The sequence below is a fragment of the Trichogramma pretiosum genome, unplaced genomic scaffold (genome assembly GCF_000599845.2).
Source record: "Trichogramma pretiosum strain Unisexual culture from Peru unplaced genomic scaffold, Tpre_2.0 scaffold52, whole genome shotgun sequence".
NCBI classification, from domain to species: Eukaryota; Metazoa; Arthropoda; class Insecta; order Hymenoptera; family Trichogrammatidae; genus Trichogramma; species Trichogramma pretiosum.
Window position 1 is genome coordinate 980,304 of NW_019641695.1, and position 14,616 is coordinate 994,919.

The window sequence follows — 14,616 nt, forward strand, 5'->3', positions numbered from 1 at the left end:
ATTTGCCTGGAGGCAAAACAAAGCGACCGCCCATATACTTTACATGTTAAAGTTGGTTGGTAAAAGTAGTTGTAATTAGTTTACCGTGCAATTAAAAAATAAGCAAAAAATATCTGGAGAAAGCAGAAATCCTTGTGTATCGAAATATCGAAACGGTTTTTAGTTAAAGTCTTTAGTTTGTACATAAAAAAATATTGAAATTTCGGTTGCGAAAAAGCCCTATAGGGAATTAAAGAGGTTCCCTCGGGTAACACGCTAGTCAATTGAGTGTTCGCGCAGTAAGTTAGCTGGCTTGTCGTCTGCTAGCCCTAAAACGAGCCAAAAAAGTCGTGTTTTCGCGTCTTTTATTAAAAAAATATTGCAAAAACGGCTGGCTACCTCTATTTTGAAACACGGTTTTGGAAAGATGAGAACTTTCTCTACAATTTGTATATAATCATTCTCCTGCAAGCTTTGATTTCTTTTCATACATTGTAAATGTAGCTCAAATTTTCATGCATTTCTATGTTGCCCATGTTAATTTTCGGAACTTTGATCGCGTTTTTCTCGATATTTTTGGGCATATAAGAGCTATACTATTGGATTTGGGAGGTCGAAATCTATCGATATTGATATATGTACTTCTTGCGAACTTTGCAAGGAAACCTCCTTAATCAAAACGCTCAACTTACAGTCAATACTCAATAGACAACAAACTGATACATTCCGCGGTTCCACTCTCTCAACCAATCAGAACGCTTATAAACTGCCGAAACTTTTGGCTGATGCTTTTTTAAAAAGAGGATTACATAAACAACATAAATCGTCGTGTACTTCAATTATGAAAATCTAAAGCAAATAAGCGAGCTGAAAATTTATATATTACGCATTGAAGCTGAAAAAAAGTGCTTGGATCACCAAAATTTCTGATTTCGATTCCTAAAAATAAAGTAATATAATAGTACTATAATAGAACTACAATGATACTATAATAGTACTATAATAATGCTATATATTATACACTAGGCAACAAAATTATCGCAACAAAAAATTTCATCGAAATTTTGTCAATTTTCAAATGCTTCTATCTTGATCTATTTTCATCGTATCGGGAAGATTTTTTTCGATTTCTTGGAAATTTTGTCTTCTTTAAATCTATATATATCATATAATAGGGGTTTGAGTCTGTATCGAGTTAGCAGTAGTATTTGAGCTCAACACTAAAAGTTAATGAAAAAAATCGATTGTTCAAACGTGTCGAAGTACTCTTTTCAACGAGCATTTAAAATAAAATAAAGCTCTCTACGATAATTTTTGCGCCCTGTAGGTCGTTTTGAAAGTACCATTTAAAGTACGTAAAATCGACTCGATTTTTTGGGCATTTTGCGTACAAAAATGGTACCTTCAAAACGACCCACGGAGCGCAAAATTTATCGTAGAGAGCTTTATTTTTTGAACAATCGATTTTTTTCATTAACTTTTAGTGTTGCGCTCAAATACTACTGCTAACTTGATACTGACTCGACCCCCTATATGATATATATGGATTTCAAGAAGACAAAATTCCCAAGAAATCAAAAAAAATCGTCCCAATACGATGAAAATAGACCAAGATAGAAGCATTTAAAAATTGACAAAATTTCGATGAAATATTTTTTTGCGATAATTTTGTTGAATAGTGTATAATATATAGAACTACTACAGTAATTTTTTTTCTTTTAATTCAAAATCAGAAATTTCTCAAAAAAAGTCTAAAATATCCAGCGAGCGTAGCGAGTAAAATTAAAGCGCTAGTAAAAAATACGGTTTATAATTACACATTTTTAATATTCACACTCATTCACAGTCAAATGAATAAATATCAAATTAACTTTAATAAGTAAATGACTATACTATAAGTGATTACATTCATTACAAATACGTTGATGACAATTTTGACTCCCCTTTGAATACCACTATAATGTATTTGTTAATAGCAAATTATCGACTGACACGATTATTACTGCAATTGAGATATTTTTAATTTAAAAATATGAATGTAACTTTTTTTGGCATAAACGGAAAGTAGTAAAGAGCACTCGTTTCACTGTTCGAGCAAATTAAAAACTAAGTAAATGAGTTATACTACCAACTAGTTTGTGTCAGTCGTTTGATGTAGCAGTTAGTTTACATAAGTTTTTTCACTGATACGTCGTTCAGTGACACAGTTAGTTTGCCTTAATAATATTGTGAGAAAGTAAATTGTTATTGTCTTTAAAAAAGAACTCACTCATTAGCTTCTTCATTAGCAAATTACAAACGTTGAAGGTTGAATAAAATACAATAACAAGTTTGAGTGTAACTATCATCGGAATAAAGTTGCATCGGTCAATATCACATAAAATACCCTTTCAATGGCAGTTTTAAATTTGTAAAGCGAATAAAAAGTGAAAGGTATAATGTAATTATAACATGAATCAATTTTATAAGCAAGATCTCAAAGGAGAATCATCCCAAGTATTGGTACGATATTGACCATCATTCATCTATAGACACGGTAAATTGATATTTTTTTGATTACAGGAGGCATATGGTTTTAGAAAAAATTATTATAAAACGTACTTTACTTGGTTCATTAATCTGGTCTCGTTGGGAACTCTGCAACTATTCTTTTATTGGTATCCTTATTTTTATTTATGCATGACTCACAGCCAATGTAACTTAAACGAAGCGACTAAAGTTTTCCTCGTAGTGAGTATACATTTAAATATGTTGGAAATATTTATATACAGGTAAAGCCACGTCGAGCGTAAGATGTCAAAAAAATTCAGTTAAAACTTAATGTATGTACTCTAGAAGAGCACAGTGAAAAATAAAAATTTCATCCCTCGTGGATCAACGGGGGTTTTAAGTTGGATTTTCATTTTTCAAATTTTTTTCTGCTTTTTGGGGTGCGTTTGAAAATATGGTTAAAGCATGATTATTTATGTAAACTTTGATGAGAGATTCGAAATCGTTATCAAAAATCATATTCATAATCTAAAAACTAGACCGGGCCGTTTTTGCACCAATTTTTTGTATCACCTGGGCTCATGGCTGAGCTGAAAGTTCAAGATTTCAGGTGAAAAAAGCCGTACCTACGAAGTCCAAAAAGTGACGGGAACCAGTGTTGATAGACGTTTGAAGTTTAAAAACGTGATTTTAAAATTTAGCAATATTTATAGATTGCTAACTTTGCTATTAGGGTAAAATCTATATTGGCAAGACGTTACGTAATTTTAGGTGTAAAATCGAATTCCGTAGTCAATTTTGACCGAAGAATACGATTTCATTGAAAAAAAATACACTTTTTTGATAGTTTTTTTTTTCGCAAATTTCGCAAAGTTCATTTTCTAGCGAGCGGCAAATGAACAGAAAAAATCTAGAAAATTTTTTGACACTGCCAAAAGTTAGGATTTTTTATTACGAATCCAATGGTATGTATTATTATATACTTTAAAATTCTTTTAATGCAGAAAAATACGACTTTATCGAAAAAATGACATTATAAATAATTAAAAAATCGAAAAATATATTAGTGTCTGCAAGAAAATGGCTGAGCCAGCTCCATGTATCAAAAAATTCAGCGAACAGTATTATTGATTTTTAAGCTCAAAAAGCTCATAGTACAAAAACATCTCAGCGAAACTTGCGAATTTTTAGAATCTGAAAACGGCTTTGGAAAGATGAGTCAAAAACCTATCAGATAATTATATGAAATTTTTTATGAATGATTATACTCACCATTTTCTTGAAGAAACGAATATATTTTTCGATTTTTCAATTTTTTATGATGTGATTGTTTGGGATAAAGTCATATTTTTCTGCATTAAAATAATTTTAAAGTATATAAAAGTATAGGGGAGACCGGGGTATAGCGGGCACCCCGGCTACGGTTGGCACCCACAATTTATTGAACAAAAAAATTTTTTTAAATTATCTGAAGATGATTCATTATGCATCAAAGTATTTTATCTGCAAAAATGGAATTTAAAAAATGCTATTTACTTCTAGTTTTTTCACTTTGAAAAAAGCAACGTAAAAATTTTGGTCGCTTCATTATTCACTCGATTGGATGTTCTGGAAAAATGTTGATTATTTATGAAAAAAATACATGCTTTTGATAGTTTAGACTCTAAACTATCCAGCGCAATTTTTACTTTTTCATTCCGATGCTTCAAAATATTTTTATAAAAATTTGAAATTGAGTCAAAATAAGGGCATAATTGGCAATAATGTCAGGGCAGGTTTGGCACACTGACGACTGCCTATGTTTATAGACGTCGCCAATCTAACCTCACATATTACGAGAGCAGACGGCAGCAATCGTAGCTACTCGATTCTTATCTCAGTATTTATTGCTTCATATTTATTGCAATGGTGCGTAAATATAAAAGAAAAAAAGTAAAAAAAAAAATAGTTGTGACGAGGTCTCAATGTTTTTGGCCGTCCAAAAAGTAAATAGTGGTCAATCAAGTTAGAGATAAAACCCATCTCAGCCATTATGTTAAAATACAATTTGAAAATTGTAACAAAAATTTAAGCTTACAATCACCAACAAATAATTGAATTTCAAATTCTAATATGAATAATAAGAGAAGGAAAATTTTTGTACGCATAAAGTTATTTTTCTCAACTCTCTCTCTAAGCGAGTTTTCATGCGCTAATAATACCCCGTGCCATGCCAAACTGTACCCCGCCATGGGGCATAAATGGCAGTTTTGCAACAGTTTTGTTTTCGTTACACCCTGAAGAAAGTATTTAAAAAAAATTTTTTTTATTGCACATTTATATAAAGTTTTTGCGCTTAGCTGCATGATACTTTTTTTAAAATTAAAATATTCGTTTGCCATAAAATGTTCATAAAAAATGTATTTTTTTCAATGAAATCGTAGTCCTCGGTCAAAACTGACCGAGACTGAGAATTCGATTCTTTACCCAAAATTACGTTAGAAAACGTCTTGTTTATATAAATATTACCCTCAGAACAAAGTTAGCAATCTACAATATGATTGCATTTTTGAGAGCGATTTTGCTAAATAAATCGATTTTAGAACCACGTTATTAAACTTCAAAAGTTTATCGACACCGTTCCCGTCACTATTAGGTACGACTTTTTTCACCTGAAACCTTAAACTTTCAACTCAGCCATGAGCCCAGGCGAAACAAAAAATTGTTGCAAAAACGGCCCGGTCTACCAAAAACCCATTAAAAACAATTTAAACCATTGTGAGCCTTGCCCATGTATCTTAATCATGAATATTTTACACAAGGATTATAACAAAGAAAAGAGTCGAACATATTTTATCAAAGACATTAAAACTATATCAACAAAAAATGTGAGGTAGGCGTTAAAGTTAAATCATTACTCTTTTATATATCACATCAATTCGAAATCCTTCAGTATTGATACAATTTTCCAGCGATATTCAATTACGCCTATTCTCGCTTGATCAAGACTCAATCCAAAGAATACGTAACACAGATTTAGAAATAATGTTGGAAAATGGCTCGAGTGTATATGCATCGAATTACCGAGCTTTTTGGTGTAAAAAACAGTGCTATATCTGGGATGAAAAAAATAGAGAATTTTCAAAGCTAGCTCGCTTTGATAGATTTGCAAACTGCAGCGACTTGGGATCTTCATTTGTTTTTGATTACACTGTCCAGCTCATACGGTATATGGGTTAAATAAATTAATAAAATCTGAATAATTCTAACGCATCAAATTTTTTCAGTCGCATGGTCTACGGAAATAATGAAATCAAAGGTCAAAGATCAAGTATTGCTGAACTAGCCTTGAAAGTAATTATGGAACCTTCCAACGTTCTATATGCAATAAGTTCACTTTTGTGGGTGAGTTTCGGAAATGTTTGGGCCGTTCTGATACACTTTTTATTGATTGCACATGGCGTATGGACTGATGTTTCAGAATTAAAAAGGGCAAGTTATGAAATTTTCGTTGAAAATGAAAAGATATTTATATCTTAAAATAATTATATCCAACAGAATCAAGATGATTTTGAGAAAGCCATCGAAATAAAAGAGCGAGTTTGGGTAAAGAGAGGCTTCGGATCTTTTGAGAACGTTTCGAGCTCGGAATTAGCCCCAGGAGACATAATACAATTACCGAAACACCAGGGACTGATTGTTTGCGACGCTGTACTCTTAAATGGTAGCTGCATTGTCAATGAAGCAATGCTCTCCGGTAATGAATGCAATCAATTTGATTTAATTTTGTTGGTTAAAACACAAATAGATATATTGCGCAGGCGAATCGACTCCTGTTTTGAAAACTCCGTTGCCAGCATATCCAACGACGTACGATTCAAAAATGTTTTTGTCTAATACAATTTTTGGTGGCACAACCATAATGAAAACCAAGTAAGAATTTTTTTGTAATTTTTTGTCTATGAATAATTAAAAAATTTTTTCAAATTAACTTAAGAAATCGTACCAATGAACCAGTCCTCGCCAGAGTCATTGGAACTGGTTATCAAACGAGCAAAGGTTCCATCGTTACTTCGATCCTGTACCCACCAAAAATGGATTTTAAATTCGATAAAGACTCCGATTTTATTCGCTGGGCCATTTTTTTCATTTCCCTAGTAGCAATTGTATACCCTCTTTCAAAAAAGGTATTGAAAATTCCATGTCTTGAGAATATTTTTGAAAAACATTTGTTAGTTTTCACATATAACAGGATCTTAGCCACTTGCGACTACTAGAAATTTTGGCAATATTAACTCTCAACATACCTCCAGCTTTGCCGTCAATCTTGAAAATCGGAACAGCATATGCTCAGTCTAGATTGGAATGCAATGATATCAAATGCACGAATTCGAACCTAATGAATTTAGCGGGAAGCATCGATTGTATTTGTCTAGACAAAGTAAAAATTTCTGTTTACTCGTAAGTGATTGAAAAAACTTAATTGCTATTGATCATGCAGACAGGGACTTTGACGGAAGAAGGTCTTGAACTGGTTGGCGTCGTAGCAAATGAGTCGAATTTTGGACCACTCAAAAAAGAGATTGGTGAGTTGAATAATAATCAAATAATCGAAGGAATGTTGGTGTGTCACAGTCTCTTCATGGTTGACGGGCAGCTCATTGGAAATCAGATCGATATGGAGGTAATAAAATCGAAACTCAGACGCGTACGACATCAAACCTGATGAATTTCTCATTCTTGAAAGATTTTCTCAAGAACTGGCTGGACTTTACTTGAATCGACTGCTGAACATTGGGGCGACATTCGTACGGTCAAACCGCCACAATCGGTAAATCTGTACGGAACAGCAATCGAAATAATACATCAGTATCCATTTTCAAATGAATTGCAGAGGATGTCTGTAATTGCTAGAGTAAGAAATTCTCGCAAATTTGTCGCTTACACCAAAGGATCGCCGGAGATGATTATGAAACTGAGTAAGAGCGAAACTCATCCAAACAATATCAAAATCATTTTAAAAAACTATACAGAGCAAGGACTGAGGGTCATTGGATTTGGATTCCGCGAGCTGAATATGGATGATAATGAGGTGCCATACCTTTTAATTATTGTATAAAAACACATTCTTGATAATTTTTTTATTAAATTACTAATCAACAGATTCAGTCATTAACAAGAGATGAGATCGAGAATCATCTCAAGTTTTTAGGTTTCGTCATTTTTAGAAATAAACTTAAGAAACCGACCTTAAAAGTAATCAGAGAATTAAGATGTGCAAACTTGCGTTCAATTATGGTAACGGGTAGGTTGATTGACACTTTTTCAATAGGTACTTTGGAAAAAAAGCCAGTTACATAAATGTATGTGTAAAATTTCAGGCGACAATATGGAAACCGCTATAAGCGTTGCAAAAGAATGCGAGCTCGTACGCGAAGAAGAAGTTTTATTGAAAATATCGATGGAGTCGGACTACGATAAAGCTGAGGATTTCCCGCAACAAGCAGCTTTGTATGCAGAAAGTTTGACACACGGAAAGGTAGATAATTTTCAAAGCTCAATATAATACATCGAGCATTAACTGTTATAATTAATTTTAAAAGTGGCAATGTAGAATTAACTCGAGTAGCTCATTGGAATGTCTAATATCGGAAAGCAGTAAAATTGCAGTGAGCGGTCAAACCTGGGATTTCGTACACAAATATCGTAGAGATTTGTTGTTGCCAATTTACCGATATGGAGTGGTTTTTGCGAGAATGAGGAGTGATCAAAAAAAGCAGCTCATCGTCGAGCTGGCAAAGATAGGCCACCACGTAGGTAAGAGAGTTGGAGTAACAATAGCTATGAGCGATGGTTTATTAAAGATACGCCTTGCGATGTAGCTATGTGCGGGGACGGAGCAAACGACTGTGCTGCTCTCAGAGCCGCTCACATCGGCATATCTCTGTCGGACGCTGAGATAAGGTAAATTCGTGGATGATAAATCACGACTGCTTATACCGGTGGATTCAGCAAACGACCATTTTTTCAGTGTCGCCAGCCCGTTCGTGTCAAAGCAGCCCGATATCGGCTGCATACCAATGATCGTGAGCGAAGGTCGCGCAGCCTTAACCACATCGTTCGGACTCTTCAAGTATATCTTTGCTATGAATTTCGTGCAGTTCTCTTCGGCTTTGATTCTCTACAGCAGTCAGGATAACATATTCAACGACTTCGAATGGACCTTCATCGATGTGTTCCTAGTCTTCGCTGCTGAGATACTGTTCGGTGATACTGAGGCAGCTCCTCAGCTCTCCAAACAACTGCCCGACTACAATCTTCTGAGCTTTAAATCGGTCGCATCTTTCTGCTGTCAGGTCGTTGCTCTAACGAGTTTTCAGCTTTACGCTTTTTGTATGGTTCGACGGCAGGATTGGCTGGACTTAGCGAGCGCCGACCAATACGAAAGTTATTCTGTCTTTTGCCTGAGCTTGTTTCAGTACCTAATATTGGCCTTTGTTTTTTCACGCGGCAAACCACACAGAAAATCCATCTACACGAATTATCCATTTACAGCCATGCTCGTCATCAACACTCTTCTCAGTGCTTACATCACTCTCAATCCTGGTAAAACTCATAATGAATCTAGCTATAAGCATTAACTTGTATTTAAAATAAAGACGCGGAGAGTTAGTAGTTTATGATTCGGTTGACTTTGGTTCTCAATTAATGCACGGTACATTTGTCGCTCGAGCGTAATTAATGACGTGGCTACTTGAGTTACTTTTTTTAGCTTGTGTTATTTTTTTAGCTTTTATTCTTACAGCAATTTTTATTCAAGTGCACAGACCTCAATGAAAATGTTAAATAAGTTCATATGATTGAATCGAATTTACTTACGTAAACTATTACGCACGATTTTCAATGGTATTAATTCTTACGTAAATTCTCAAGTACTGTTTCACTTTGAAAACCCTAAAAATTCAAGTAATTTTTGGCGAAAGCATTTACATAAAAGCTTATTATGTGAAATCTCAAATATTTTGTAACAAAATTAATCTAGTTTCTTGAAGCTAGTTTTTGTTGAGTTGAATAAGCTTTTTCGTAAAAATTAACTCACGGAAGTAGTTACAAAAGAGCTTATATTGTCAATAATCATTCGTGAAATCTTACATAAGAACTTATTATACAAGTAAGGTAATCGGATCAATCAATGACCGGGTACCAATGAATGACCATTTTGAAAAATACTAAGTGAAAAACAATAAAAAAAATTTTTTTTATGGATGTCATTCAATTCTTTAGCAAACGATGCATCTTGTATTCCATGTCCGATCATCAAATAATAAGGAAAAAGAATAATTATTGCACATCTAAAAGTGGTCATTTACTGGTCGAAAGCGGTTCGTCACTGGTCCAAGTACCCTATATTGTCTGTAATCTAGTCTTTGTCGATCACAATAGAAAATACGGACATTTTTGCAGTTGCACAATTATTTACTTAGAAAATATAATATTTTGACAACAATTTTGTTGCAGCTCAATGGATTTTAAATTTATTTCAATTATCATTACCACTTAGCTACAAGTGGCGCTGCACCATAATCTTTCTCGCCTTGATAAATTTTGGTATCAGCTTTGGGACTGAAGAAATAGCTCAAACAGATCTAATAAAGAATTTGCTTTCGATGAAATATAACGAGCATATTTGGCTGAGACGTAAAATTATACACGATATAGCAATAAAAACTAAAAACAATATTCACAGCTTTCTAAAAGAATGGACGAATACAAAAAGAAAAATATGGTGCAAATGGCATAAAATTGCTAAAAACAACAAATATGAAACAGTTCATAATCAACTTTCAAAGTTAGAAAGAGGTGTGGGAAATTCCATAGACGGAAAGAGTGATCATATTGTCAAAAGGCATTATTCGAACGATGTTGAACACGATAAATCGTACACCCGACGAATTCGTGATCATTCTGTCTTGAACTTGTAAAAATCATAATTGAAAAAAATAGAATTCCATACATTTTTGGCTCATTGAATCGCATTTCACTGTAATTAATAATGAAAAGATACACATAGGTGTTGACATTTTTTTCGACAAAAGAAAGTACTATGCTGAGTTTTGTTTAAAACTTATTTTCACAACCGATGCATACATTTATATTTTATGTAATAGTTTAGCGAAATAGTCATTTTTAACACTGCATGCGCGAAGCACGGGTTTTCTTATCTTAAACCGCCAGAAAACTCTGCTTTCAAAAACTAAAAATCGCAATTTGACGCTAGTTTTAGGCTATTGTGCTTTAAAATATTGTATGCAACTTGTGTGAATCGCCTTCGGCTCGTGCTGCAACCCCTCGTTTTGCAGAAAAAGCATATCCGCACCCGTTGCATACATTACTACTTTAGACCCATCACAAAGCTTTCTCTATGAGAAAGCAATATTATCATCTACTGCTTGCACTGCAGCATTGAAAAGCTGAGCAAATTTCCTATCAAATCTACTAGTTGAATATTTTTTCCATTCGTCCTGTTCATCCTATTTAATTAAATATAAATAAAGTCCTCGAAATACGTTTAATGCGAATGTATCGATGCACTAACACGTTTACTTGTCCTAATTTGAAATGATGCAAAATTTCACATAATTTAAAGACACATTTGTTACTTATGTACAATTGTTTTTAGACTATTTAAGATGATGGAAGACGTAAAAAAACTTTATTTAGGATATCTAGAATAGGCCCCATGTACCACAATATTGCTGGATTTTTGTAAAATTGTATTTAGTGAGTGAAAACAATCGATTCTGACTTCAGGACAGGTCACGGAGGGGACATTTTGCATGTTTATCTGGCTGGCAAATCAATGTGGTCGTAATTTACGGAAATTAAAGTTTTCTAATAGCTACGATAACAATTGCCATATCATGCTTTTGAAATAATGCACCATATGATTTCGGACCGCGAACCGACAGGTATTTTCAACATACATAAAAGCCCTTTGTTTTACCAATGTGTTCTTAATAAAACATTGGCATTCAAAAAAAATCATCACACAATTCGAAAAAATTCGAATTATATGGCTGCTAAATAATAATTCGAAATCGAATGGCGGTCCCCGGGACTTCGAATTATGTGATTTCCACTGTATATTGATTGATACAATACAATGCTACAATTGAAGCAAACAAGAAATCGATTTTTTTATGAATACAATCGTTTTATCAAAATTCAGAAGAGAAACCGGATGATTTTTTTATTTTATCTATAGTCATGAGAACTCATTTTCTCATCAAATATTTTCTAATGGGGAAATATTTCGGAAAATATCAATTGCACACAAAAAGTAACGGAGTCTTTTTTTCAATGACACCAAAAACTCAGGAGAAAATGTTTTCAGGTGGAAGAGAGAACTATCAATTTCTAATACGGCCCGGTATGATTTAGGGCCCGAGCGCAACGAGATAGGCGATTTTGTAGCACTGTGCCAAGTTAATAAAAATGTTTTTTATGTTAGACCCTTCTATGCCCTTAACACGATCTTATTTTCTCATAGAATAGAAGTAATTCTGAAGAAGGAGAGGCAAAAAATGAAATTATTATATATTTTTTACAACATCTGCAAGGCAGAACTAATAAATTCTTGATAATGAAATTTGATGAATTTTGAGTAAAAAATATTTTTCGAAGAGAATTTTTATTTCCGGGGCAGAGTTCTATATATTTAATAAATTTTAACTTCAAGTGTCTCAACTATTTTTGCACGACTACGACAAAGTAAATTAGCATTTATAATTTGTATCTCCAAAATAGGGGACAAAAAAAGCTAAAAAGATAAAAAACCGAGCGTGGCGTGAAACATCAAACAAAATCAAGCAGCAAGGTGGTGCAAAATCTCGCATGTGCATAATTTCGCACTTTTTTGCTAGCAGCTGAGTATACAAAAGAACAAAATGAGCACGAGAAAAACATCAAGTCATCTCAACCGCAGACAGGATGCAGTATGCATTCCCGCACAAATGTGTATACGCACATGCTGTAAACGTGTGTGCCCATACATACACGTGTATATATATTTGTATGCGTCGGCTGCGGAAAATTTTCCGGGTTACGCGTCTGCATAATGCCAAAAGAGAGAAAGACAGAGCAAGGGAGAGAGAGAGAGGTTATTTGTATGTGTACGCGCGTGTGTCTACATACAGTAGTAGTGAATGTAGAGCCCGATGGAACAGTCCGTTTAATTAGCGTAGGAATTAAATGCCCGAGACCGGCCAACGCAATTAGGGGTATTATAAATTAATTATAACATTCCCTCTTTCTCTGAGTTGCAGCTAGCTCCCTGCAAGTGAGTGTGCGTATGTGTTGCATGAGCTCGGGTACATTCGTATATAGAGGAACAGTAGCAACTAGCAACCTTCTCTATGTGGCGCCAGTCATGCGGGATTCAATTTCGGAATGGCCAAAATGCCTGCCAAACAACTTAGTTCTATATCCCCCGCAGCTTTTCTCTCGCGACCTTTTCTCGTCGCGTTGTAACAACTTTCGCGAATATGACCCGACGAAAACGTTGTTTGTCCTTTCTATATAGTCATCTCGATGTAAAGGATGAAGCTTAAATATACTCGCCTGATCATAGCTGCAAGAAAACTTGCTAAAAGACTTATACACGGCTTGCAGGTGAAAATAAAATTTCCTCGTCTTAGTTTATTCAAAAGTTATTATTACATCTCTTCATTTGTCTGAAATGCTCATTTATATAAATACCTTAATTTAAAGCCAATTAAGTTGTGAATTGGTTTTTAACCTCTTCTGACCAGCAGCTAGAATCCAAAATAAAAAATTGTTTGCATTGATTTTTTGATCTTTTACTCCAAAAACAATAATTGTACACCCGACGGACATAATATCTGTCCGGACCTTATTTTACACTAGACATGATTCTCATAAACGTATAGATAGGCTCCGAATCATCGAAACAAGTGAAGTCAGGCCGGATAGATATTATGTTCGTCGGGTATACATATAAATTCATACACCCATATGAATTAAAATAATGTACTTATATTTTTTTTAAATCAATCAATGTAACAATAACTAAAGGTTTTTTTTATAACTAACATGTATTAAATAGCTACAATCCAGATGTCCAAGCGCGTGGAACAGACATGGATTCCGCGGATGCGCTTTTCCCATATGGATAAGTTGTAGTGCTCACGAAGGTAAGCCTCGTGGATTTTTGATTAGCTACGAGATTTCCTCGAAACAAACCTCGTGGATCATTCATTTATCTATGAAAGATTTGTTAGAAAGCCATGAAGTTTTCTGAAGAAAAAAATCTTCGTAATTAGTCAAAAATCCACGTGGTTATATATGTTTTTTGACCATATAAGTTTTACGTAACTTCAAGCAAAAGCTTGTACGATAAGAAATGGTTTGAATAAAAAAAACTCTAAATATTTGAGTATATTTATGGAATATTATTTATGTAAAGTTGCCTATAAAGATGCATGGCATATGAGAAGGGATTCGATTTTGAGATCGAGACATTCCATGGAGGTAACAGTAGGCATGTATATCTCCATGACAAATGTAACTGGCAATGAAAAATTGAAATATTTATGTCTAGTCCGGAAGAATACAACAATATTGAATGAATGGCCGATCCAGTTTTGACTTATTTTTACTAGTTTAAGAACATAGCATGTAGATATGCGAAAAGCAGATTTCGGGAGAATCAACCACCTATGAAGTGAAAAAAGACTCGGTTTCACCTCGTCCAATAATTAAACGTGCTCTATGGCTTTCCACTTTTTCGCCACCTAGGCACGTAATACTATTCACTAAAATAATTAACCCGTTTCGGGCCAAACGGACGAAATTTCAGTTATTTTTTCATTCGCTGTAAACTCTGTGAAAAAATTATGTCAGAAATGTCAGAATAGTCATAACCGACGTAAAATTTTATGAACTTTTCGAATCCGGCGTCAGAATTGTCAAAAAAGTTGATGTGTAAAAGTTATGAACAATTAAACAATAAAAAACACGATTTTTTTGAAAAAAAATTTGATTTGATCCGAATTTTCGAGTCGAAACAGACTTGCTCTATAGGTCTAACACGTTTTTTTTGCGTCCATGGGGTGTAGACTTAAAAGTCCAATAGTTACGATATCGAAA

At 34.0% G+C, this 14,616-nt stretch overlaps 1 protein-coding gene across 2 annotated transcripts; it reads left to right on the forward strand.

Annotated features, from left to right (window-relative positions):
- The first annotated feature begins 2,150 nt into the window (after positions 1-2,150).
- LOC106650726 (probable cation-transporting ATPase 13A3) lies at positions 2,151-10,479 on the forward strand. Of its 2 annotated transcripts, XM_014368907.2 has the most exons (17): positions 2,151-2,481; positions 2,542-2,709; positions 5,271-5,341; positions 5,421-5,675; positions 5,736-5,940; positions 6,007-6,205; positions 6,270-6,381; positions 6,446-6,635; positions 6,701-6,889; positions 6,950-7,132; positions 7,196-7,540; positions 7,612-7,753; positions 7,830-7,987; positions 8,052-8,265; positions 8,331-8,412; positions 8,480-9,054; positions 9,967-10,479. In XM_014368907.2, the coding sequence occupies exons 1-17, from the start codon at positions 2,431-2,433 to the stop codon at positions 10,428-10,430; spliced, it is 3,603 nt and encodes a 1,200-aa protein (XP_014224393.1). In that variant the 5' UTR covers positions 2,151-2,430; the 3' UTR covers positions 10,431-10,479. The 2 variants fall into 2 exon arrangements, with proteins under 2 accessions (XP_014224393.1, XP_023317789.1); XM_023462021.1 differs by lacking the exon at positions 9,967-10,479 and having other exon boundaries at positions 8,052-8,261; positions 8,480-8,570.
- Positions 10,480-14,616: the final 4,137 nt, after the last annotated feature.